A 27,289-nucleotide genomic window follows, 5' to 3' on the forward strand; every position below is an offset into this window, starting at 1 on the left:
TACTTAAAAAATTGGAATACAAAGAATGCAAAGAATGCATATTGCTTTATACAATGTTTTGTTTTTCTTAGAGAAAGACAATCTGTTTAGGCTAAATTTCTAATCTTAGTCAACTATTTTTCTGTTAAAAAAAGTGAGAAGACCTATGCTATGAAAAATAAGGAACATCTTAAACATTTAAATAAAAAATAATTCATAAGATTCAGCATGGACATCCTTAAAAAGTAAAAATGGAGTGAAATAAAAAAAAACAATCGCAGGGAATCTGTTTATTGAGCATTAACGTTAACACTTCTAAATTAAGTATTCACTTACGGGTTTTCTTTGTCACTGCTCTGTCAATGGACATAATGAAAAATATTGCACAGAACTCAAGCATAGAAATAATAATTAACAAAATAACTAAGCAACAAGTATATGGTTTACATTTAAAAAATTAATCCAAACAAAATAATTTGAAGCATTTCTCTGATTTGGAAGTCTTAAAATGTTCTCTCATATTTTATTTGAAATTTTTTCCATTTTTTTTTTTTTTTACAAATTGACACTGTGTACAAAGAGTTCAAATGACCAGTAAAACTACTGCTTTAAAATTGTTGGCTTTAAGTAACAGAGGTATAATCTGAATTCACATCAGAATTTTTTCTAAAATGGCAATAGTACAAGCATATGACTTTCTCTAGTAGCCAAAACCTGTTCTGGCTCTCCCTTGGCTAAGGAACAGAAAACTAGACAGCCTTCTAAAACTGCCACAATTTCCTAAAATGCTTTGATAAAAGTTGGCATACTTCATTTCTCTTGTTTACCTTGATGACACTGGGCTAAACCAAAAATGAAGAAAATTCAGTCAACAGTAACTTAAACAGTAGCTAGCTCCGCACTTGGAAATTTTGGTAAAATTGAGGATCATTCAGAAACATATTCTTAAAAGTAGTTTTCCAAAATTAGGCCAAAAAGCCTACCTTTAACATGGAAAAAAATGCCAAGAATGAGTTGAACATTAAAGTTTATCTGCTCCTAGAAGACTGAACAGCACAGTGGAAGCTGGAAGACCGCACACAGGGAACGATCCGCTCTCAGAGCGAGTTTAAAGAGTTCATGGAGTTCCACTTGACGTTTAAAATTTTATAAGTGATTTATAATGTCACCATATTAAGCCAATTCAATTAACTACAATCAGTAAGAACTGCTTCAGAAATGCCTTGAAAAAGATAATGCAAAAACTATAGATTTGAAAAGCAAGTAGTCTTTGCAAAGGTCATCTCCAGACTTAGAATATATAGAATCTACCAATTCCCAATTCCTCTAAAAATAGAAAACTACCTGCATGTTTAGTAATCCCATTTTGTTCCAGTTTAGCATTAAGATAGAAATCTTAAAAGGACTGCATTGTTGCTAAACATTGTCAATACTTCTCATATGCACCATTTAGACTATACCTCACTTTTTAATTTCCCTTATAATATTAAAATAATGAATAAATATGGTCCTTTAGTTAAGGTCCTCCACCTTATCTTAAGTGAAATATAAAATAAGGTAGTTTTATTAATTTCTTGCTAGCATTGGCTTAAAATCTGTTAGCCAAATAAGAAATAAACTTCCCTAAGCTTTTTTACCCAGAAAGCAGATGTATTCTGATCCACTCCTAATATCTACATTAAAACATTTCATCATTTTAGTTTATAACATTTCTCTTGGAATAGTATTTTTGTTGTACCTCAGAAAAAATCCAATGAACCAACCACAGAAATATGCTCAATTGTTAATCTTTTGAAAGAGGAAAAAGTTCTCTAGGAAAACCTAAAATAACAATTGCCAGTGCTGAAAAGGTCATTACAAATTGATAAATAATAAAAGCAGTTTTGCTATATTTTATCCATTATTAATGCAAAACAGGATGGTGAAATTTCCCAATGGAATATGTTAAAGAACATGGACTGGAACACTGCTAACACCTCATTTGCCTTCTCACACCAACATTCTCCAGGATGAAAATAGCGATATATAGTTTCACAGAATTTGAAATTTATAAGTTCAAGAATGAAATTAAAATTCAACTTAAGGGGAAAAAGCAAAATAGGGCCAGTAGTGTCCAAATTTCAAATAAAATCTCAAGGGTAAGTATGGCTGCTGTTTTTCCAAACAGTCATTTTTCCATAAAACGTTGGCTGTGTCATAAGAAATCTCCTGTGCTTTCTATCAACCGAGGCCTGCTGGAGCGCAACACTTTCCCTTGTAAATTCAACCTCAGCTGAAATGTCGAGCAAGGCGGGCAGATCTATAGTCAGCACGAAGTTGTACGAAGGAGTGAAGAATGTTCTTGTCCAGATTAGCAAGTTGTTCTCCTGAGCAGACTTGCTTTAAATTATCTGGGGCAACTACCAGAAGATTGCACAGTGCATGCAGAGTATCAAAAAGCTGTAATACCAGTGGAATCTGAATTGAGATAAGAGAAGGAAAAAAATAACAATGAAACAAAACAATTTCTAGTCTTACAATTAGTTTGTAAATTCTCACATACGGTTAGTCAGGACTTACTAATGTGGGAGAGTTCGATACAAAGTCATTTGTTGCTTAACGACGGAGATCGACGGAGATAACATTCTGACAAATGCGTCAGTGGGTGATTTCATTGTTGTGAGAACAGCACAGAGCGTACTTACACAAACCTAGATGGTATAGCCTACTACACACCTAGGCTATATGGTCCTAATCTTGCAGGGTGCAGTCTGTTATTGACTGAAATGTCATACAGTGCATGACTGTATTACAATATTTAAAAGCTCCTGAAGTGTTAAAACTCAAATATTTCAGACATTACATAAACTTGCTATAACCTTTTTGAAAAGATTTGAATGTCAATTTTCTTCAATAGTAACAATCACTTACACATTTATAGACTACAATTAGTTATCATTAATTTAGCACTTCTCCTTATAATTTAAATCTTAAGGAAAATTGATTTCAGAGAGATGTACATGAAGAAAGAACATATTTTCCTGATGTGTGACATAAACAGCATTAGTTACGAAAGTCAACAAGATCATTTGGACTGTGGAACTGAAATATGGCCTTGTCTAAAATAAAGCACAAAGCAAAAATGTGTTAATATTGAAAATATGATTGGAACAATACTTCTTCAGTTAGGAAATGTTAGATCTGTCTCACAACAATATCAACAAAAGTTATAAACTTTTCACTAATGATTACAAGGCAGTATAGATTTTTTAACGGGCTGACTTAGGTTCTTGAGCCTATGCAAGTTTGATATTTGTGAATACATACCTTGAAGTCTTTGGCACACTTCCTATATTCAGCTACATCACAAATTGCTAACATGCCACCCATACAACTGTAGGAATACTGTTGAAGATGCTCGTAAATAAGTCGATGAAATCGTACTCCAAGTTCCATCAAAACTGTATCTACGTTCTTCCCATCCATGGAATTTTTAATCTTCTCCACTTGTTTTCTTACATAAGCACAGACTTTAACACAGGCCTGTAAAATTTTTTCTACACTTATTACAAAGAAATGTGTATCAGCTTAGCTAAGGAGAAAATACATACAGTTTCTCATTAATCTCTAAGGATAAAAGAAAAAAGCTTAGAGCACAGTAAGATACACTAATGAAAATGTTAACAAAAGTAGTAACAAAGCAGATATTCTTACTAGCATACGCATTTTACTCACATTAGTATACTGAATCAAAACATTGTTTTCATCTTCTGGCTTAAAATCTGTTTTCTTTTGTTCTGCAGCCAAGATATGCTTCATCTGTCCCATCATACAATTTAATGTCCTAGAGAATTGAGAACACCATAGATTTGATCCATTTAATTTATTGTATATTTACTTTTATATTATTTATACTACGTTAAATGAAAATTATTTAACTTCATGTCACCATAAAACTATTTTACTATTGGTACTCTTTAGATTTTAGAAAAAGTAAATTCTAGGTCTTGATATCAAAGAGCTCTTGGTTTTATTAGCTTCCTGCTCAAAACATGGGGCAAAGTTCATTTGCTCAATACTTTAAGGAAATCTTAAAGATCTTAAAAGCCTGTCACTAATTTATGTCTTTAACAACTATATATAGAGGATGCTTAGGAAGGGAGGAAAACAGAGGGCTTATAGAGAATGGCCAAAGTTTGGAAGAACAGGTGAAAAGCACATGAGTTTCACAATCTAAGGACAAGTGGGAGGCTGGGTATGCGGTAGAGAAGAACCAGCTGAGAAATGAGAGCATGGGTTGTAACACACCAATAATGTTTGAGTTATGTGATATTTTCCAAAAGCAATCAGTAACCCAGTTATGGGAATAAAAGAGACTGCACTGAACCAGAGTTTAGGATCTGTAAGACAGCTACGATTAAAGGAAACAGACTTTAGGGTAATTATGAGGGAGTATTTCAAGAAATGGACCAAGCAACCTAAGCACAACAATGAATAAAAAGTAAAGCTAGGAAAAGGATAGTAGATTGGCAAAGGATGAAGACATTAAGGGCTACAGTTCTTGCTTAGGTCAGAAAACAGGTATATGGAGTTGGAAGGAGGTTATGGGCATTGACTGGGATATTCAGGGTCAAGATTTTTGTTACCAAGGATAACAGGGTGTAGCAGGATACAGGAGTAGGTAGCTAAAGTGGAGATAACCGAGAAAATGAATGGGTCACACACAGGAAAGTGGAAATAACCTAAGACTTAAGGTTAAAAGAAAAATTGAGCCAGATGCCCAAATCCTTAACAAATGTAGGGAACTGACATAAATGATTGAGAGACAACAGCAATAAGTAAGGGAAGACAATGTTAGCTTCAAAGGCAAAGGGGTTCTGGTCTAACAACAGATGCATCCTAGTCTGAAAATATCAGCAGGGATGCAGGTGAATGCTGAGCTAACCTCTTGGCCCTACAGTGCATGAATAAAAGAGAATTAGAAGTTCAGTCAAGAGACCACCACAGACCACTGTGCCTTCAATTAGTCAACTAATGCAAAGACTTCAAGACTAAGGCTTACACAAAAAGATGAAAAGAAATTATCATACATATTAAGAAGGCAACTAGGAAATATATATTTCTTATACCTTTGAAGGCTTAACATATCCAACCTCCCCACCTACCAAATATGATTTTCAGGTATTCTAAGGCAAAGCAAGAAGAAACAATTTAAGTTAATAGGAGAGACACAGGCTAGGAAAACACATACTTCTTGAAGTGATGATTATAATGTATATAATGTATATGTAGGCATTATTATTATATTAAATGAAGTTCTGTGTATGTATAATCTCATGTGGTCCTGACTAAAAACAAAGGGAGAGACCAGTTTTTAGAATTTTTCCAAGCATATAATTCTTCAGCAAACTAGTCTCAGTAATTAATTCTATAACATCCTTATTTCTTCCAGTTTTATTCTTCAATTTTATTTTTTCCTCATTATCACATACTCTATGGTAGTTCTTTATCTTAGTGAGAAAAATTGGGAAGTGAGTTGCAAGTTTGTTACTTCTAATAAAGAAAAAATGATTTACTTTTTCATAAATTAAGAGTGGATTCCAGGTTATCATACTTATAACAGCACTGTAACTAACTTGCATTCAAAGATGCTTTCCTGAATAGAAAAGAGTACAATTACAATAAATAAAAAAGCCAGGCCCAAACCTGGTAGCAAAGGCTTTAGAATTTGAGTCACAACTCTACCACCATTAACTGTGTGATCTTGAGCAACCTATTTAATTTCTCTAAGCCTCCATTTTCTCATCTGTAAAATGGAAACTGAATTTCCTACCTAATAGATGAAATAATACAGGTAGAGGTCCTGGCACTGTGCCTGGCACATAGCAAATGCTTGATAAATGGTAGCTATTATCATCATTAATAAATATATCATAAATAAATATCTCAAAAAAAGGTAGAGATTCACTGCTCTATACCATGAACAGGTAATTAACTACAATAAACATTACAAAAACTTTTGAATGTAGAGTTTGCATTCACTTAATGGACGTTACCTTTAGAAAATTAGTATATTTATTTAAAGCATTTCAGACATAAGCCTGAAAATTCTAAATGAAAATAAAATCCTCTACGTATATACCATTTTTAAGGAGTTTGAAGTGCATGTGTGTATGGAGGGGGGAGGGGACTTACAAAAAAGGTTTTACCTGAATGTGGTTAAAATATAAATCTAAACATACTGATTCCCAGAAATAATAAACTTAGGGATCCAATACAAACAAAAGTCTAATAAGAATGAAAGCAATATGTAAAAATAAAATCAAATATTACAGCAGGATGATGGAATTAAGAGAGACCTTTTCTGAAAATCATTTTCATGCTGCTATAATGGTGTTTTTACAATTTAAAAAAAGGCAAGAGAAAAAGTAAAACTAACTTACCTATCAATGCCAGTATCCAGTTTCATCTCCATTTGTTCAATTATTTCTTTTTTCTTCTGAAGGCATTCAGATAACTTAGGAGAGGAGCTATTGAATATTTAAATAGGAAAAAAAATCACACTAGTACCCTTACAACTCTAAAAGTTTTTCATATGCATATGTGTATTGTTATATACACACACACATTATTTTAATTTGCTCACAAATATAAGCAGCACATAAGAAGTAACTATTTAGTATTCACTATGCCCAATTCATCACAATAGACTGGGAAAACATACCCAGTTAAAAGAGAAGGAAGAGGAAGATTAAGATTTGTTACTTTCATCTCTGAGGAGACATCCCTTAAGAATATAAACATGTGATTTTGAAATTCTGGAATTATTTGGCTTCCTTTTTAATCTAATATCTGGTATAACAGTAAGAAAGGTCACAGGCTATCACTAGAGTATTAACAATAAAGTAAATTATACTAATTACAATTTGGAGACTAAGAGCCAATCCAGTTGTATTTGGCTTTCTTACGTTAAAAAAACTCAAACTTGGGGCCAGCCCGGTGGCCGAGTGGTTAAGTTCACTCGCTCTGCTTCGGCGGCCCGGGGTTTCGCCGGTTCAGATCCTGAGCTTGGACATGGCACCGCTCATCAGGCCATGTTGAGGTGGCATCCCACATGCCACAACTGGAGGGACCCACAACTAGAACATACAGCTATGTACTGGGGAGATTTGAGGAGAAAATAGCAATTAAAAAAAAAAAAAGAAGACTGGCAACAGTTGTTAGCTCAGGTGCCAATCTTAAAAAAGAAAAAAAACAAGACCCTCAAACTTGACAGTCATATTTGCCTTCTGAATATCATCTAAATGTCAAAAACACCCAAATTGTACTACACATACAATTTTATAAAGCATGTTCAAATATACACTACCTTATTTAATCCTCACATGCTTTAAAAGTTCACACAAATTTGACAGGAAGATAGAAACCAAACTTCACTCATCAAAATCTGTTCTATTAATATCATAAAATTTTTGTTGTATGTTTTTATATTAGAACAAACGGGTACAAGCTAGAGGTCCTCTTTCACATTAGATTTAGGTTTATGACAGATTCAATCTATTCAAATGAACCAAAATTAATACCACAGTAGGAAGAGAAAACAGGAAGGCAAGGAAAAATGACAAGGACTTTTGCTTTTTCTCTCACACTCTCCTGTCTTGTTCGATCTTTTTATGAAAAGGTATTACTTTTAAAACTTAACAAGATATGCAGAGTGTAATAATACTCATTGAAATACCAATGAATATCATAGCATTTGACTAACCTTATTAGTGGCACAAGGTGATCATTAAACTGCTTGTCAAAAAGATGAAAAATAGTATTGGCTTGTTGCACAACATCCAAAAAATATAGATTTGCATTCCTAGAATCTGAAGAAGGAATTCCTAAAATTGGAAAGAATGTATTTGTTAGAATCATACTTGAAGAAATTCAACTTGGTAACAAAAAAAGAATGTAGTTTTACATATACAACATGCATAAAAGTGTCATTTTAATAAAACAGCAATGAATAGAGGAGTAAAATTACGCTTGTTAATAACTTAAGAAAATTCATCCAAAGTTTTTATACCCAAATTTTCACTATGTACTCAGACTTCATTATTTGCTGAGATAAACTGAAAAAATAAACCAATAAATGAATCATGCCAAACTATACCTTCCCCTTTCCTTTCCCACTCTCATGCTCAATAATTCACATGAGCCATGATACACTTCCATCATTTTGGTTATAACCAGGCCTCATTATCTCTGATAACAGTTAAAATAATTTTCTGAGTAGTTTTCTGTTTCAAATCTCCTTATCTTTTATGCTATATATTGTTGCCACAGTAATGTACTTAAACTTACACATTTCACTCCCTATGCTCTCCACTATTTGCTCAAAAATATTTAGTCTCCTCACTGTCTACAGAATAAGTTCTTGATTTTCAGCATATTGTTCAAGCCACTCCACATTCTGACCCCAAAAGATAGCTGACCTCTCCAGATTTCAGTTTCCTCTTTTTTGTAAAAGAGTGATAAATAAACTCTAAGCTCCCTTCTAACCCTAGATGTTTATGTTTTTAGCTAAAATTAGAAAGCATAAGGGGCTAGGAAAACTGTTCACAGCAATTGAGAAAATAAAAAGTTTAATACCTAGAGTTCTTTATAGGACGATGGTTTTTTCAAGGTTTTAAAAATGGAAAACAAAGGTGTTTTATTTTCCCACAAAAGACACAATCATTAATTACTAAGAAAGTTAAAGGCTCCAACAAAAACTTGAGGAAAAAATAAAGTCAATACATGTGTAGAAAATACTAATCCTTGCTATTAATGAAAGACATGAAAATTAAGGCAACATTTACATTTTTAACCAGTAAATTGATAAAGTTTTTAAAGAATATTCGATGACATGCAGAAAAACTGGTACAGTGACACATGCCAGTAGCAGTGTAAATTAGTGACAAAAACCCCTTAGGAAAACATTTTATATAGAGAAATTCTAAAAATCTGTAACACACTTTGATCTCGTAGTTTCACTTCTGCGACATCATCCAAAGAAAACAGTTCAAAATAAGGAAAACACTTAAAGTTCTATAATGTTCAAGGTAGCATCATTTATATTACTAAGTTGCTGAAAAGATCTAAGATGTCTAATAATAGGGGACGGTCAACTTTATAATATATATGCACGACAGAATTTTATACAATCATTAGAAATAATAAAAGTACTAAGTAATAGCTGCATAGAAAATATTTATGAATATAAGGGACATTCTCTTCCTATCAAGAAATTTCCTAAGCCCTTCCAAACTGTGAATTCTGCTATTAAAATGAAGATGCTAGCTTTCCATACTAGCTAAACATTCTAACAAATCCTTCATACCACACGGATTCAAATTAATGTTACTTTTTTAATCTTCTTTAATCTGCACATCTTTGAGGTGAGTATTATTATCCAAATACAAATTACCACATTAAGTCATTTGCAAATGGCAAATGTTAAATACTTGACGTCAAGAACCTGCTGTAATTAAGTACAAAAAAAAGCAGGATATAAATGCTTATCTACATCATGAGAGCAACCATGTAAAAAAAAAAACGATAATAATAAACCACAAGGTTACTGAATTATGGCTAATTCTGCTTCAATGTTAGAAACTTTATGGAATGATGTTATACGCAGTCAATAAACATTTTTTGAGCATGTGCTATGTGCTTTATAGGTGCTAGACTATGATGGCGAATAAGAGAGGTAAGATTCCTACCACAAGAGCTTACATGCTGTTCTCTCTACTTAAAATACTTTCTCCAAATATTCAGTTTATTCCTTCACTTCATTTGGCTCTTTGGTTCATATATATGTCTCTTAGAGAGGCTTCCTCTGACCATCCTTTTTAAAAAAAGCCCTCTGCCCCAGAATGCCCCATTCCCCCTCCCCATTAGTCCTCCCTATCCCTTATTCAATTTTATTTTTCTTCAATAAACTTTGTAGTCATTTGTCAATCTTTTCCATAAGAATGTAAGCTCCATGAGTACAGGAGTAGGCACTTAATAAGTATGTGTTGAATGAATGAATTCTGGTGAGAGGAGGCAGACATTAACATATGAAAATTTAATTGTGATAAGTGCTATGAAAAAAGTTAATTCAATGATGAAATAACGAGTAATAGGCTGGGAAAGGAGGGCTACTTTAGCTAGGGTGATCAGCAAAGGCCTCTCTGAGAAGGTGACATCTTAGCTGAGATCAGAAGGTTGAAAAGCCAGACATGAGAAGAGCTGAAGGAAAATGATTTGGGGGATGGGGAAACACCAAGCACAAAGAGCCTGAATGAGGAAAAAGAATGAAGGCCAGAGTGGCATGGACAGTGAGGGGAAATGCAATGAAAGGAGGCCAGAACAAAAGCCTTCAGTTTGTTGTTGTTTTCCCCCTAAGAGTAATAGGAAGCCAACAATGGTCTTAAACAAAGAAATGATAATTAAACTTACTGCTGCATGGAGCGAGTAATTTGGAGAGGCAAGACTGTACACAGGGAGATCAGTTAGTAGTGGACAGATAGAGATGACGTGTTTAAATTAGGGTGGCATCAGTGGAGATGGAGAAAAGATGAATTTGAATTATGTTTGGAAGTATATTGTCAAGATTTGCTGGTAGACTGGCTAACAGGATTGACAAAAAGGAAGAAATATGGCAAATCCTGGATTTGGTGCTTGAATAACTGGTCAATAGTAATGCCTTTTAAAGACATGGGAAGAATGGGAGAAGAACAGGTTCAGGTGTAAGATAAAAGAGTTTCATTTGTAATCTGTTAAATTTGAGATGCACCCTGAACAGGTGGAGAGGTCACGGAAGCAACTGGATCAATGGGACCGGAATTTAGGGAAGAAGTCATTATTATCCTATTAATACCAGTAAACCCAAAAGACAAAAAGCAAAAGAAAAATTTTAATATGAACCTACTCCTTTCCAAGCTTATTTTGGAGTATTTCCCTTTCTAAACCTTACATTACCCAAATGCATCAAGCAGAATTGTATCATCTTCATTTCCGCTCCCTTGCCATTTTATAACTTCTCGCATTATACTACATTTTGCCATACACTGTAGTGGCTTATGTATTTACCCTACCCTGCTCAATGTAAGCAATATGAGAAGTATGTCTTTGTACAGCTTCTTGCATTACAGAAGCTCAAAAAGCATTATTCATTGCACTGAACTAAATTTGACAGAATGGAATACATATAAAACAATATTATGTATATAGTTCAACCAAGCAGCATCAAAGGAATTTAACACAAAGTATAATACAAATAAATATACTTACCAGCAAGTCCTGTTTCCAAAGCATAATCAATATGCTCAATACATAAAAATTCCACAAGTATGGTAAAAATTCTAAAGGCATTCCTTGGTAAATCAGAAGGATCAGAGAGCTTTAAAAACAAAAACCAAATACATTACTCCTCAAGACTACCTTTAAAAAAAGGCAACATTTTTTTTCAGCTATCAACTTTGTAAAAGACTTTGCAGTCAGTATTCAGTTACCAGTATTCAGGTATCAAAATGATAACTTAGACCTCTTCCTCCCCACCCCCAAAGCCTCTCTCACGTACATACACATATACCAGACAAGTGGTTTTCTGACCTGGATTGCAATCCCTTAGTGGTTTGTGACAAGAAAGAAAGAGAGAACCAATAGAAAATAAAGTATAAAGTACACAGTAAAACAAAACACAGTTTCATGAAATACACACACACACACGTATAACAAATGTACACTAGGCTGCCATGTAAAACGCATTTTTTATTGTGGATCATCGTCAAAGACGTCTGAGAGCCACCAACTAAACAAAGGCTATTCTGGCAAAATTCAGAACAAAAACGATTCTTCATTTTCCCGGGTGGTGGGGATGGGGAAATGAATAATAGATGCACTATAAAATATGACAGGCTCAAATCCCAGCTTCATCACTTCCTGGTTGAGTGAACCCTAGAGATGTTATTTAACCTCTCCAAGCCTCAATTTCTTTATCTGTAAGGTGGGAATAATATTACTACGTACTTACATCCTAGCCTTAAGGTGACAATAAAATATGAAGATACATGTAAAGTATTTTTAGCACAGTGTTTGGCACATAGTAAGCTCACAATAATAACTATTCATTTTGATAATGATGTTGCTGCTGCTAAACACTCAGTAAAGGAATTACTAGCAGTTATGCCGAGAAAATGAAATCCCTCTCTAAAAGTTAGAAAATTACCTCTCAACTTTTTATAACTGCTTCCTATATTATTTACCAATTGATTATTGCCTATTTGTAGTCTCCATTCAAGCACCCTCTCAGAGTAAAGCTTACTATCTGGTACATACAGCTGGGAGTTGAAGTGCATAACCCACTTTAAATCCCCTAAATCTCCACTAATTATGAATACTAATTTGGTATTACTCAGTTCCCTTCCTGGTCTTCTTAATACTACCCCAACCTTCACCCTTCATCAGTCTCTCTACCACAACCCCCACCTCCCTTCTTTGCTCACTGATGCTGAACAGATGCCCTTAACAAGCCATAAAGAATAAATTTAATTTTTCACCTCCCTCCTGTTTACATCCACACATCCATGCATAACTGATAGAAGAGGTGGAGAGAAAATTGGAAAGGACACGGAAGACATAAACAACATCGTCAATCAACTGGAGCTAAATGACATTTATAGAATACTTCATCCAACAACATCAGGATATTCTCTTCAAGTATACACAAAACATTTACCAAGATGGATCACATTCTAGGCTAAAAACACAAGTCTCAATAAATTTAAAGTGGATTTACATTATACAAAGTATGTTCTCTAACCACAACAGAATCAAACTGTAATCAATAACAGAAAGATATCTAAAAAATCCCCCAATATATGGAAACGAAGTAACACAGTTCTGAATCAGTCTTGGGCCAAGGGAAATTTTAAAATATTTTGAACTGAATGAAAATAGACACAACATACCAAAATTTGTGGTAGGCAGCTAAAGCAGTACCTTAGAGGGAAATTTATAAGACTAAATGCCTATATTAGAGGGGCTGGCTCTGTGGCCTAGTGATTAAGTTTGGTGAACTACACTTCGGTGGCCGGGGTTTGGTTCCCAGGCACAGACCTACACCACTCACTAGCAGCCATGCTGTGGCAGTGACCCACATACCAAATAGAGGAAGACTGGCATAGCTGTTAGCTCAGGGTGAATCTTCCTCAAGGAAAAAGAGGAAGACTGGCAACAGATGTTAGCTCAGGGCGAATCTTCCTCAGCAACAGCAACAACAACAAAAAAGCTTATATTAAAAAAGAAAGGTCTCAAATCAATGACCTCAGCTTCCATTGTAAAAAACTAGAAAAAGAAGGGCAAATGAAACCCAAGTAAGCAGAAGAAAAGAAGCAATAAAGAGTGTAAACTGATGAAACACAAAACAGAAAAACAGAGAAAAATCAATGATACCAAAAGCTTATTCTTTGGGAAAATCGATAAAACACTCAGAAAACTAGGAATAAACGAATTTTCTTACTCCAATAAAGAGCATCTATGAAAAGACCTACAGTTAGAATCATTCGTAATAGTGAAAGATTGAATACCTCATTCTTAAGATAAAGAATAATGCAAGATGTCTGCTCTCACCAGTTCTACACAACTTTGTGCTGGAGGTTCTGATCAATGCAATAAGGCAAGAGAACAAAATAACAGGAACCTATATTGGAAAGGAATCTTTATTGGCAGACAACATGATAGTCTATACAGAAAATCCTATGAAACCTATTAAAAAAGTTATTAGCACTAATAAGTGAGTTTAGCTAGGTTGTAGGTACGAAAGCAACACATAAAAATCAACTGTTTCTATATACTAACAAGAAAGTATCAAAAACATAAATTAAAAAATACCATTTACATCATATTAAAATAGCACAAAAAAATTACATACTCAGGGATAAATCTTGTATGCTAAAAATTACAAAACTGCTGAGAAAAATTCAAGATCTAAATAAATGGAGAGATATACTGTATTCATAGACTGAACATTCAATATTGTTAAGATGTCAATTCTCAACAAAACTATAGATTCAATGCAATCCCAATAAAATCCCAAACTTTCTTCCCCAGAAACCAGCAAACATCATCAAGACTTAGATAAAAATGCAAAATGCTGTTTATGGAAATGTCAGAGGACTTACACTACCTGATTCAAGACTAGAAAATCTCTTGTGATCTTGAGTTAGACACAGATTTCTTATATACGATAGCAAAAACATTATCCATAACAGAAAAGTGTTAAATTGGATTTCATTAAAATCAAGTTCTATTCCTTCAAATGCTGTTAAGAGATTAAAAAGACAAGCCAGAGGCTGAAAGAAGACATCTGCAAATCACATTTGTAGATATAAATATCTGATAAATGAATTTTAACTAGAATACAGTCATGTGCCTGTTTAACATTTCAGTCATCAATAGATCACACATACAATGGTGGCCCTATAAGATTAGTATCACATAGCCTAGGTGTGTAGTAAGCTATACCATCTAAGTTTGTGTAAGTACACTCTATGATGTTTGCACAACGAAACCACCTACTGACTTATTTCTCAGTATCCTCATCAGCCAGTGACACATGACTGTACAGAATTTTCAAAAAATAAGAAAATAGACAACGTAATTTTAAAATTACACACAATACACAAAAAATACACCAAAGAACATATATGGATGGCAAATAAACACATGAAAAGATGCTCGACATCCTTAGTGATTAGGAAAATGCAAACTAAAACCATAATGAAGTATCACTACACACCCTATTCGATTGTCTAAAATTAAAAAGATTGATCCTATCAAATGTTCAACAGCAGATGGAGCAAATGGAACTCTCACACAGTTGGTGGGAATGTTAAACGAAACAATAACTTTCGAAAACAGTTTGGTAGTTTCTTAGAAATACCATTATGACTCTGTCATAATTTATATACTTATATACTCAAGAGAAATGAAAGCATTTATCTGCATAAGACATATACATGAACGTTCACAGCAGCTTCGTTCATAATAGTCAAACACCGGAACCAATCTAAACGTCCATCAATAGATAAATGGATAAACAAATTGCGGTATATTCATGCAATGAAATACTACTCAGTAGTAAAATGATACATACCAATTAATACACACAATAACATGGATGAATCTCAAAATAATTATGCTGAGTCAAAGAAGCCAGAAACACATGCACATACTATAATATACTATAATCCCATTTATAAAAAATTCTAGAAAATGAATCAACTTCTTAAGGTACAATTCACAAATGTACACAATTTATAAAAATTATCAAATTGTTCAGTTTACTATATATGCAGTTTACTGAATGCCAATTATATTTCTAAGTTACTTTTTAAAAAAGGAAAAAAATCAACCTGCTCATTACACTGTCCTTTTTAAATATCTTTTAAAGCTTCCATCATCATCTACGAGGTCAAGTCCAAATTTCTCAGCATGGTACAAAATTTGTGGTAGGCAGCTAAAGCAGTACCTTAGAGGGAAATTTATGAGACTAAATAAAGAGTTTTTGTCTAGCTTTTTAACCTCCCCTCTGATTACTCTCCCCATGTACATTTTTATTTCAAGCATTTCATGCTGCGTGATTGATCTCTGTATATGTCTTTGTACATGTGCTATTCTCTCTGTCTGAAACAGCCTGCCAGAATCATCATCTTGAAGATATCCTGTTAAGCTTTCGAGACCCTTGCCTCAAATGTCTTCTTTTTGAAACCTTTCCTGATAAATTCTGTTCCCCCAATGCCTTAACCAGGCAGAGCTGGTTGCTTCCTCTTTGGTCCCAGCAGTGTATACCTCCATTGCACTAATTCTTTATACGTCTACCTCCTTTCTCCACATTCTTCAAAAGTAATGTATACGCCTTAATATTTATATCCTCAATGCCTAACATGGCAGCTGGTACAAAGCAAATACATGATAATGATTATTGAATTAGATCACAGTGAGTTGAACTGAATTTCAATTTTGCGACTTTCCAGACAGAAGGTCATGATTTAGAGCTAGTTGCTATGATTCAAAAGATAAATTTTGATAACTTCATGTTCGATGATTTGAGGCTTTAAAAATATTTTAACATATTTCCAGCATACAGAAAAGCAGAGAAATTACCATACAAAGTATATCCATCGCCCACCCAGATGTGTCATATCTTAACATTTTTCCAAATGTACTTCAGTTTTTTCTTTTTTGGGGGGAGTAGGAGTCCAATATTATAAATATGGGTAAAGTCCCCTCGGTACTCCTCCTTCAAGGCAGTCATTACTCTGAATTTATCATGCTGTGCTTGTGCACATCCCTAAAACATACACTGTTTTATTTTTTTAGAACTTTATATAGTAGAATTATACTGAATATATTTTTTCCTATCTCGCTCTTTTCACTCAACATTGTATTTCTGAGACTCACTCACGTTGATATATGTAACTTAGCTTAGTCATTTAAATGGCTGTATAGCTTCCTAGTGTACGAACAAGGTTAGTTTATCAATTCTCTTCCTGAGGTACATTTAACTTGTTTGTAATTTTTCACCGTGACAATGCTGCTATGATGTTAGACATGTCAAGTGCTCCTACTGAGTTTCTCTAAGGAATTGCCAAATTACTCTCCAAAGGAACTACACCAATTTTTAATTCCACTGGCAGTATATGAGAATTTCTATTGCTTCACATCCTTACCAACACTTGGTATCATCAGATTTCTTAATTTTTGCCAATCTAATGAGAATGAGATAGTATTTTCCCTATTTAAGTTTCATTTCCCTATTAGTGAGATTGAATATCTTATTGGTAATTTACATTTTCCATATTTGCTTTTGTGTAGCCTTTGATTTGTCTCCTATTGATTTATATTTATAATTCATATTGATTTTCTGTCCATCAATATAAATATATAGACCACATACAACAATACAAATAAAAAATTAAGACTGCTTCAACTCTCAATTCCACTACTTAAGAAGTATGTATCTCAGTTTCTTTATCTGTAAAACAGAAATAACAACTTCACAGGATTGTTAGGATAATTAAATGAGTTAAAATATACCTAAAGTGCTTAGAAGAGTGTCTAGAACATAGTATGTGCTCTATAATTATCAGCCATTATCATTTGTTTTATATAACCTGCTAGTAATATTGGTTACAAATACCTTCTCACAGCCTGTGACTTATTTGCTTACTTTGTTAAAGTGTGTTTGTTGGACAGAAATTCTAAATTTTAATGGAGTCAACCTTTCATTCTTTTTCTCTGGCACGTCTGTTCTCAAAACATCCTTCTCTCCCTAATGCTCTTTATGAGATAGGTTTAACCCTCCCTTTTCTATCTTGACTTAATATCCTATAAAAGAAAAATTTGGTATGCTGAACTTTAAAATTATATTAAAATATACTTGTAAATAATTTTAAAATAATTCCGTTTCCCAAAACAAAAATCCTACCTTTTTTATTACAAAAAAGTTGTTCCTAACCAGAGAGCAGATTTCTATCTTAGTACAAATAAAGCAAGAATTAAAATACACAAGTATATACAAATAAAATAAATTTACAATTACTCTTACCCTATGACATCTTTCAAAGGCTTGTTTCGTTTCTTGTAAAAGATTAACCACCACTTCTTGGGATAGGAAAGTTTCCCCATGAGTATCGATACTTGGCCCCAGTGGTAAGTTGGTACGTTGTCTAATTCTCTCTTTCAAATCTTGAATACTAGTGTATCATATCGACAAATGAAAAAAAACCCACTTTATTATACACAGATTTCAATTTCAAGTACTCTCAAATTTAGTATACGTCAACAAAAAATGGACCAAAGCCAGAAGACTCAAAAGTTGTAATTCTAATAATTAGTTCTGTAAACTGAAGCAAGCCTTAATCTCCAACCAGAAGACTTTCATCTGAAAAATTAGTAGATCTGGAGTTATGATCTCTTTCAGATCTAAAATTCTGACTCAACAGCCCAAAACTCCTTGTTTGGTTTCCTTAAGAAGCTGGCTATTCCAAATGAATTAATATTCCAGATAACTAAATTGTTCTGCTTAAAATAAACTTTAAAATTTCAATGCTTTTTAAATATATTTAACCATTTAAACATATTGCACGTCATCATTATTACTAAACAAGATATAGTAAATACAATTTAGCTTTTCTTAAAGACTGGGGGGTCACTTTGAACATTTACTATATGGTACCTTTAGAAGGTTAGATTTTTTTTTTTGCTCCCAGAATACATAGGTCCAGAATACTGTGAACTAATTTTTTTCTTTTAAAGATTTTATTCTTTCCTTTTTCTCCCCAAAGCCCCCCGGTACACAGTTGTATATTCTTCGTTGTGGGTCCTTCTAGTTGTGGCACGTGGGACGCTGCCTCAGCGTGGTTTGATGAGCAGTGCCATGTCCGCGCCCAGGATTCGAACCAACAAAACACTGGGCCGCCTGCAGTGGAGCACGTGAACTTAACCACTCGGCCACGGGGCCAGCCCCGAACTAATTTTTTTTTAAATTCTAATTCTAATTTTAATTTTTTAATTCTTTAGTTTGTTCTTCCTTTACTTGCTACTGCCTTTCAGATGTCACCTTTTCTTCCTAATTCTAACCTCTTCCTAGTCATTATTTAATATATGACAAACTGAAAAACAAGAAACTGATTTGAGTGTGTATGTATGTAGACTCTGGACTCTGACTGCATGATTCCACAGAAGTCATTCTGCTTCACCCTAGAATCAACTGGGTTCCAGATGGTTGAGATCTGGATAACTGAGGTGCCACCAATTCTTACAGCAAGTCATTTTCTTCTAGTATGTGAGTAACTGCAGGTTTTAAGGTATTAATTAAATAATTTTCTGCCCAAACCACTGAAAAGCTCAGGGTACCTAAATTGTGAATTATTTACTGTTTTTATCACATCTGCAACAACAACAAAAAATGACGTGCTTCTTAGTCAATAGCCTAGAATAATATACTCAGTCTGATTAAAAAACTGCAGAATTCTTTACAGTACTTGTATTCTGCTTTACATTTTTAATCATGCTATGTTAGGTCATTTCAACATATGGTTCAAGGAATTGATCAATGGTGTAAACTGGATTAAAAGAGTTCTTTATAAAAAATTCCAATGACTGTCAATATTTGACCAGTTTGTCCAAATATAATAAAGTTCTTAATATTCTTAGTTTTAACTACAACATTTAACAAAAACACTCACCCTCCTGTGCCAATCGATCTCTTTTGATGGTTTTTTGAATCATAATAGCGCTGCAGGATCATAGCACTTCTGCTTTTCAAATATCCAGTCTCCACCTCAATATAGTTCTCCAAATAGGAAATGAAAATGGATTTGATAAGCTTAGACAAGAAAGTCTGTTTATCAGTACCTAAGTTAAACTCCATCAACTTGCTGGAAAGATTTGTGGTTCTTTTCATGGAAAGGGGGGAAAAAAAGATTAATGTATATTTTAGGCATAGTAACAATACTAAGGAATACATATTTTTACACTGTGACTTTAATAACTTATGTTAAAGCACCATTTCTTAAACCTTGGGAAGGTACTTAGGATGCAGAGAGCAGCTGTTTAGGGTTATATATGAAGTAGAATGGATATTACAACCAATAGTACAGTTTTCAAAACTGCCATCAACTCCTAGGGATGACTTAGGAGAGGAAACCGAGGCAACCAACCAGTCTAGAAATGGCAACAGTGGCAGAAAGGCTTCAAGCATGCTCTAATGCCATTGATGGCAAGGTACTCAAGTCAGAATACTGAGAGATCCGTTCATTCTCTTTTGTGTTTGTCCATGTGGACTTTCCTCTAATTTTCTTTTCCCCATTGTTAAAGATAGGCTCAAAATAGTGTTGTTGTTGAGATGGACTTTCTGACTATGATTGCTTTTGAAAACCCTCCTCCCAAAATAACACTAAGGAATAGCAATAGGGTTGGGAAAAAAACTCCATATGAAGCTTCTGATATAATATTTCTAAATGTGACGATGTCATTTACAAAAGCACAAGATAAATTCTCAAAACAGACTTAAGGCTGAAATTGTCATTTGTTAAGAATTTGTCACTTCCTTTTTCAATTTCTAAAGTTTTAACTGAAAGTAAGTGCAGTTATACTAGTTCTTAGAGGAAAAAAACTAAAGAATAGTGAACTAGCTTACAATTAAAATCAGAAACAAAATTCTCCAGTCTTAGTTTAATCAAGGTAAACAAAGTTTTATGTTTCCTTAATTTACATTAATATAAAGCGTAATGTCCAATTCCTTAACTTGGTGTACTAAGAATGCTGCTCTTGTACACTACTACTCTAGAGAGCCAACCATTTAATGCTAAAGGGTATATTGTTATCTGACAAACTGTTACTCAAAAACACCTGAACATTTCCCCATTTTACATTAAAAAAAGAAATATGAGATGTTATTATTTTCTAATAATTAAAAATATACCTTGTATATAAATCATAGAGATTTTTGAGATACTGCTCTGCATCGAACTTCCTACATTCTTCTAACTGGTCTTTCACAAAACTCTAAAAAAGAAAAGTCAACATTTTGTCAATTAAGTAAATACTAAATAATATCGTCAAGATTTTTTTTCTCTAAAATTTCTGCACATTCTTGAACTGTTCTGACTTAAAATCCAATGGGAAAGGCAATGCACAGAAAATAGACCAATATAAAAAAATAAGAAAATAGGTTTTTAGTTTTTATCGCTTCTCATATTTACTTGTACATCTCTATCAGTTTTGGGAATAAGTATTAAGAATTTGAAAATATCTTTTCTCTTGAAATTGGCCTTTCATCCCTCATGAAATACATTTAAAAAAAAAATCAAAAAACAAAAGCTGAGGCTAACCAATAGAGTCAATTCCTTAAAGCAGCTTTTCTCAAACTGTGGTCTGGTAACACTAGTGTCCCAAGACATTAACAGGCATTACTCTGAAGCTTCCCAGTTTTAGAGTACTGTACATTATACCCCCAGTTCTAGAGAATCACAATACATATTAGTACCTTTAAAGGCTATTACAAGCCCTAAATCATGTTTTAAAAACTTATGTAATGTTGCTTAATCCAGGGCTACACATACTTTAGGAAATGTTGCCATAAGGTATACTTCTATGGGAGCCAAGGCTGTAAGTTAAATTCCTGTGTTTCTTCTTTTCATGTTAGTATCATATTATAAAAAATTCTAAAGACTGCACTTGTAATTCTTGTCCAATTTCACAAATGCCATCTATTAGTCAAGGTGAGGACCCAGAATAAATACAACCTGAGGCTACCCTACTACAACCTGTTACTGCTGCTGCTGCTACCAACAAATTTCAAACAAGTGCTCTGATGAGACTTAGTGATTAGCACCTTTTTTCTGGATGAGCAAGAAACATTTTTCAAAAAGCATGACATTGTCATTCCTTTCCCTTCACTGAATAAGTAGATTACTGTTCCTAAGGGCATTACATAAGCAAACCAAATTTTAAAAAACTTTTAAAACATAGTGGAAAAAATCACATATTGCCTTAAGAACTACTTAGTCATTGTTTAAAATTACCTGTAGTTTGATTTCAAATACATTTTGAATAAGTTTAGCCAGGACTGTTTCTGGATTACTGAAGATATCTCCAACTTGTTTGTTCACCCGTTGACACAGTATTGCTGCATCTTCAAAAATATCACTTCTCAAGTAAGCACCCTAAAGAGCAGAGGCATTTTACACAATATTTTAAATGGTTTTTAACACAAATTAGCATAAAATAAAATAAATCAATAAAGTGTTCTGTTATGTTACCTCCTGGCACTGCTTTATATAAACATCAACACAATGGGAATAACCCTATGAAGAAGAAAGAAATACATATCACTGTTTGGTTCAATTATGATAATACTCATAATCTCAATAAAAGAAATATTACATATAATAAAGCTATGTCTATATCCCAATGAATGGCCAACAGTAACAGTTGTTGAACTTAAATAAAATTAACCGTAGAAAACCAATAACCTACTATCTTCTCCCAGTACATTTCTATCAAATTGATCAGCTAATTCATATCCTGGCAGGACTTGAGACTGACAGAAAAAAACTAAAGCATAACTGAGTTCTTTACAGCCATTTTGCCCCATGATCACCTAGCCACCTCCTTCAACTCTAAAACATGCACATACATTTCACACACACACACACACACATATACACAGATTCAAGGTCTTGAGAAAAAGTTTTATGTATATATATTTCTTTCTTTTCTCTCTCCCATTCAAAGCACTTGCCTTCCCTTGCAAGAATCTACACAGAGCTGCGTTTAACCGGCACTCGAAATTTACTTCTAAAACTGAATCCATTTTAATAGAATGTGTTTAAACAAAATAATCTGTCATAAGCCCACTACAATGAGATTTTTTTCCCCTATTAACAAATCATACTTCAAAACAAGTAAGGTAAGCAACACAAAGTACACTATTGTCTTCAGTCATTCTCAAAACTCATTCAGATTCAGATATGTTATTTAAATGAAAAGTTCAATAAATGGCTTATATTTTCCTAATCTGATACAAATATAAAGAAAGACTGAAGTAAGCACTATGTTTTTTCAAGTACGTCCTTTGCAGAAATACACTGCAATACAGGGATTCTCTCCCTAATTCAAATTCCAGGAAGACAGTTCCATAATACAGTATTCCTTTGTATTACCATCTGAGAGCCTCTGGATTACTAGTCATATTCCATCTACTCTCTGGTTACTATATTCTAATAGATAAGGTCAAGTCTTCTTGCTTTTGACCTATTTCATAACATATTTGACTAAAAAAAAAAAAATTAACCCAAGAAGACAGACAATATGATTTTCTATGTCAAACTGTATAAATTCATCGATAAAAACATTAATATTATTGAATATAAAATACTGATTTAAATAATATTAAAACATCTAAAATTTAATATCAGTTATGGAAAGAGATGTGAAATATACATTCAAATTATTCAAAACAAGGAAAATTATCACTGTGATATAATCATACAACTACAGGGGAAAATCAGAGATTATAATATATAGAATTTATATAATCTCCACAGTCTTGAAGACTAATCTTCATTTTTAATTTTCACTATTTACCTTAAAATGAAGTAAAACTGCTGCTACTTCTCTCATTCTGGAGATTTCACCTCTTCTTTGAGCACTGGTAAACTCTTGAATCAGTTGGCATTCTAAATCATGGTATTTACCTATAAATAAAAAGACAGTCATTCAGCTACAATGAGACAGACAAAGTATCCGAGTTATCTACAAGTATATGAATTATTTACAGATATAATGATTACGGATCTAGCCTTCTTTTGAGAGAATTAAAAAAACAATATGAGATTACAGGCAGTGAGTTTAGCCCCTACAATATACTGTGGTATATAAATCTCTATTTTCAAGACAAAAAAAATCTTCCCAACTGGTAAAACAGATGAGCTCTCATAGTCTGATTGCCATATACCATTGTTTCTTAAAAAAGTAGCTGACTGGGAAAAACCTTCTCAATGTCATTTCTGATAGCAAGAGAGAGGAAAAATCTTGAAGCTGAGAAAAGGGTGAGGAGGACTACAGAACTCTACTTGAATTCAGATGCCTTCACCATGAACAATGGTGGATTCAACATCAAATTCCACCTTTAAACAATCTGTGGTATTTGATTCACTACGTTCTTGAGGCTATTATGGTTCTGAATGAATACCTGAACTTTGGAGTAATCTATAGTGATGAAAAACATTTCCAGGAAGTCCAACTATCTATGTCATCTTTATTCTAACACTTTTGGAATAGATGGTTCTTCGAACCTTCTATGCAATGGCCCCCCAAAGCAGGACTCAGGCAACCATGGGAGCCTGCAAATACAGTGGCTTTTTCAGAAACCTAGAAGGATCTGCCTACAATCCAATCCAAAGATTGGCAAGAATCAAACTGATCATGTGAGGAATTAAATACATAGTGAAATGCTCATGTGACCTTAGCTTTTTAAAAAAAGAACCTACTTTAGAGATATATGTACGGATACAAAACAATCTCCAAGATACTTTGTTAAACTAAAACCACAAAGTATAAAACTATTTGTATAGTATGCTACCAATTATTTTAAAATAAATGGGGATAGAACTAAATTCTATACATATATACACGATTTATGTTCTTCTATGCTTGTATGTCCATAGAATGCTCTGGAAGAATACTCAAGAAACTAGTAATGGTTGTTTCAAGGAAGAGGAATCAAACTCAGGGATGGGGGGGGGATGACATTATTCCCTATCTCTGCTTTTACTATTGTTTTCCTTTACGCAAGTAGTTTTATTACCTATGCAAAACTGTTAAATAAATAGAATCCCACTTACTTGCAATTTTGGATTTTACTTCTGAAAATCTGAAAGATAAAAACCAATTATGAGGTTCATTAGCTATAACAAATGTACCAAAGTAATGTAAGATGTTAATAAAAGAAGAAACTGGGTTTGGGGTTCTATGGGAACCCCGAGTGTACTAAAGGTCATCATAAAAAAAGAAAGAAAAAAAGACAAAGCCAGAGGGGAGCAAGTACTGACAGGAAACACGCCAGGTAACAAAACTGAATTTGGGCAATTCAGGTAGGGTAGCTAGTTCTCATCTAGGAGACCCACACTGGACAACCAATTCCCTTATTAAGGAGGGAGGAGTTCTATATTAGACATTAACAACACAGCCAGCCCCAATACTGAGTTACTGTCCCTACTCATATTCACTGGAATTTAAATTCACTTGATATTTGTCTATTTCCCCCTTCTGTTGGGATTTTTTCATATAAAGTTCCATTATTGCTATTTAAAAGAAAAACGATAAAATAAGTATATACAAATGAGTTATTTTAAAACTAGAAAAATAAAATAGAAGCCATAAAAAAGACCCAGCAAGGTGCCTGGCAGAGTAATCATTGAATTTTTGCAAATCCAGAAACTAAAATATCACACACTACCATACACTAGAATTTTTTCAAATTTTAACTATCAAGGGGGAATGTACATCATGGAAAACTAATGTTGAGAGACCATATGTAATCAGTTTGAAGGAAGAAGAGAGTGGCTGGCAAAAGAGATGCCAAAGACAAGATGAAGAAGGTAATAAAAATCTAGAGAGTTATACAAAATTGATCTATCAACGTCATGGTGGATAACAGAGTGCATGTAAGACCATATTGTTCTTTGTGAAAAAATTAAATCTGATTAGGATCTATACTCAATTCCAAGGCTTGGTAGACAGGCTAAAAGAAAACTGTCAGAGAAGTTTGTAATTAAGAAGTGAGAGAAGATGAGTATACACACGTAGGGGACAATAGGATGGAAAGGGGGTGGAAGATGTAGCCAACAATTATCATGCACCTATTGTGAGCCACCCATTTTACCCATTTAAGTAAATGGTCCAACTCTGAAATGAGATAAAGTCAAAGACAGGTTTTTGTGGGTGACTTTAAAAATCATATAATACTAGGCAAGTAGGAGATTATTAATGATAATCATTACTGCTAATCCTTTATGATGATATGGAGTTGAGAGCAAAATAAGATATATTTTAGGGGTAGGAAATTCACTCTCACTCTATGTTTGGGACCTAATGGTCAAGCTTTAAGTATAGCAATACACTTATATTCCACCTGTACCTGAGGATCTTCAAGCATTACCAAAAGAATAACAGATACTTTGTCTGTTATATGGGAAGACATACTTCTTTCAGATATTTACATGGGGAACTACTCCTACCCAGATTTTATTAAAGAGTCTGACATTCCATGGACCAGGAAATGATGAAAAAATTTCCTTCTCAGTGAAGTTTCTTTTAGGATGGAACCATTAATTCCTGACTTAGCAATGGCCCTAGAGCCGTGCATCTAAAGCAGGGGTTCCTAACCAGAAGTCCCTAGGGAGGAGTCTGTAGACAGGTTAAAGAGGCTAAAACTGCCTGAAATTGTAGAGATTGTGTATAAGATTTTTTTTTTAAGAAACTTTATAGCTTCATCAGCTTTTCAAAGGTATCCAAGACTCCAAAAAGCTTAAGGACTCTCATCTAGAGACAGGAAAAAGCAGCTGAATGGCCTCATGTCTAAACTTTCCCTCTCCCCTCCCACCCTGGTTGTTAAAGTCCAAAAAATGAAAACTCAAAAATCTCACTTCAGTCAATTTCAAAATTCTCCTTCACCAATTTTTTTCAGAAGAAAAACAAAGGATTGAAATTATTTCAACATATATCATTAAATTTAGAGATTAAAAGACCATATATTTTCAATCAATTATTATATACTGTACCTTGTACAAAGGAGGTGCTCAATAAATTCTTGTTGAATTAATGAGCAAGATCATACAGGGAAAAATACAATTTTATTCTATAAATTACACTATATCCAAATTAGCTCTTAAGAAATAAACTTGCCTATCAAAAGGTAACTCCTGGGCGATTAGGTGCAACTTCTGAATGATGTCAGCTGCCTCCTTTATCTATTAAAAAATAAATAAAAGCAGTAATTAAAAAACCCCTTAGGCATATCAAAAAATAATTTATGTTTAAAAATAGTAATATTCCCTCCGATGTATGCACACAGACCCCCTACCCAAACAATTTTCTTTTAAAATCCACAACAAATAGAACCTTGTGAGCAACAGGAGTACATCTAGGGTATCAGCAATAAGAAGTCAATAAAACAGAAACATTCATCTTTCTGATACTGAAATCTTGAGATTTTATGCCACAATGCCTTCACAATGAAACTTACAGTTCAAATTTACTCTGAAAAAATTCGAATCATTGCTTGCTGAAAGCAGAAGTGTAAGTCTGTCCTGAGTTTATGAAACCAAAAAGGATAAATAAGATTTACGAAAATAATTCAGATCATACTGCTGCACATATCCCACTTTATGCTAAGTGAATAAAACAACAAAAATGCTTGTCATTTAATGAACACTAATTTATGAAACATGTTCTAAAAACAAAGATAAAGTTTAATATGCAGTCTCCTGAATAAAAACTGGCACAGAAATGTGTGTACATAGTCATGTTGTAGAACTAATGGACTTAGGCAAGAGGGTCTAAAATTCTTCAACTGCAAATATTTGACTGTGCTTACTTACACTAATGTGTAGGGGAGTTATATAAAGTTTACTTTTTAAAAAATTTCAAATAAGTACTGAGTTTTATTTTGGCACACCTTCAGGAACTGATTTTAGGATCATTCACTGTGGATAACAACAGCAGGTCCAAACAATATTGTTGTTGC

The 27,289-nt window shown here is 33.5% G+C and overlaps 1 protein-coding gene across 1 annotated transcript in view; it reads right to left on the minus strand.

Annotated features, from left to right (window-relative positions):
- Window positions 1-254: 254 nt before the first annotated feature.
- EXOC5 (exocyst complex component 5) overlaps window positions 255-27,289 on the minus strand; it is a 50,749-nt gene continuing 23,714 nt past the window's right edge. Inside the window, exons 5-18 of the mRNA XM_070593499.1 lie at window positions 26,449-26,513; window positions 24,387-24,415; window positions 23,128-23,237; window positions 21,801-21,845; window positions 21,564-21,704; window positions 20,462-20,544; window positions 19,224-19,433; window positions 17,582-17,729; window positions 11,263-11,371; window positions 7,724-7,844; window positions 6,402-6,488; window positions 3,694-3,802; window positions 3,286-3,501; window positions 255-2,436 (exon numbers count right to left, since the gene is read on the minus strand). Coding sequence (XP_070449600.1) covers window positions 2,248-2,436; window positions 3,286-3,501; window positions 3,694-3,802; window positions 6,402-6,488; window positions 7,724-7,844; window positions 11,263-11,371; window positions 17,582-17,729; window positions 19,224-19,433; window positions 20,462-20,544; window positions 21,564-21,704; window positions 21,801-21,845; window positions 23,128-23,237; window positions 24,387-24,415; window positions 26,449-26,513 — 1,662 coding nt within the window. The 3' untranslated portion in view covers window positions 255-2,247. The remainder of the gene's footprint in view (window positions 2,437-3,285; window positions 3,502-3,693; window positions 3,803-6,401; window positions 6,489-7,723; window positions 7,845-11,262; window positions 11,372-17,581; window positions 17,730-19,223; window positions 19,434-20,461; window positions 20,545-21,563; window positions 21,705-21,800; window positions 21,846-23,127; window positions 23,238-24,386; window positions 24,416-26,448; window positions 26,514-27,289) is intronic.

The sequence above is a fragment of the Equus przewalskii genome, chromosome 25 (assembly GCF_037783145.1).
Source record: "Equus przewalskii isolate Varuska chromosome 25, EquPr2, whole genome shotgun sequence".
Classification (NCBI taxonomy): Eukaryota; Metazoa; Chordata; class Mammalia; order Perissodactyla; family Equidae; genus Equus; species Equus przewalskii.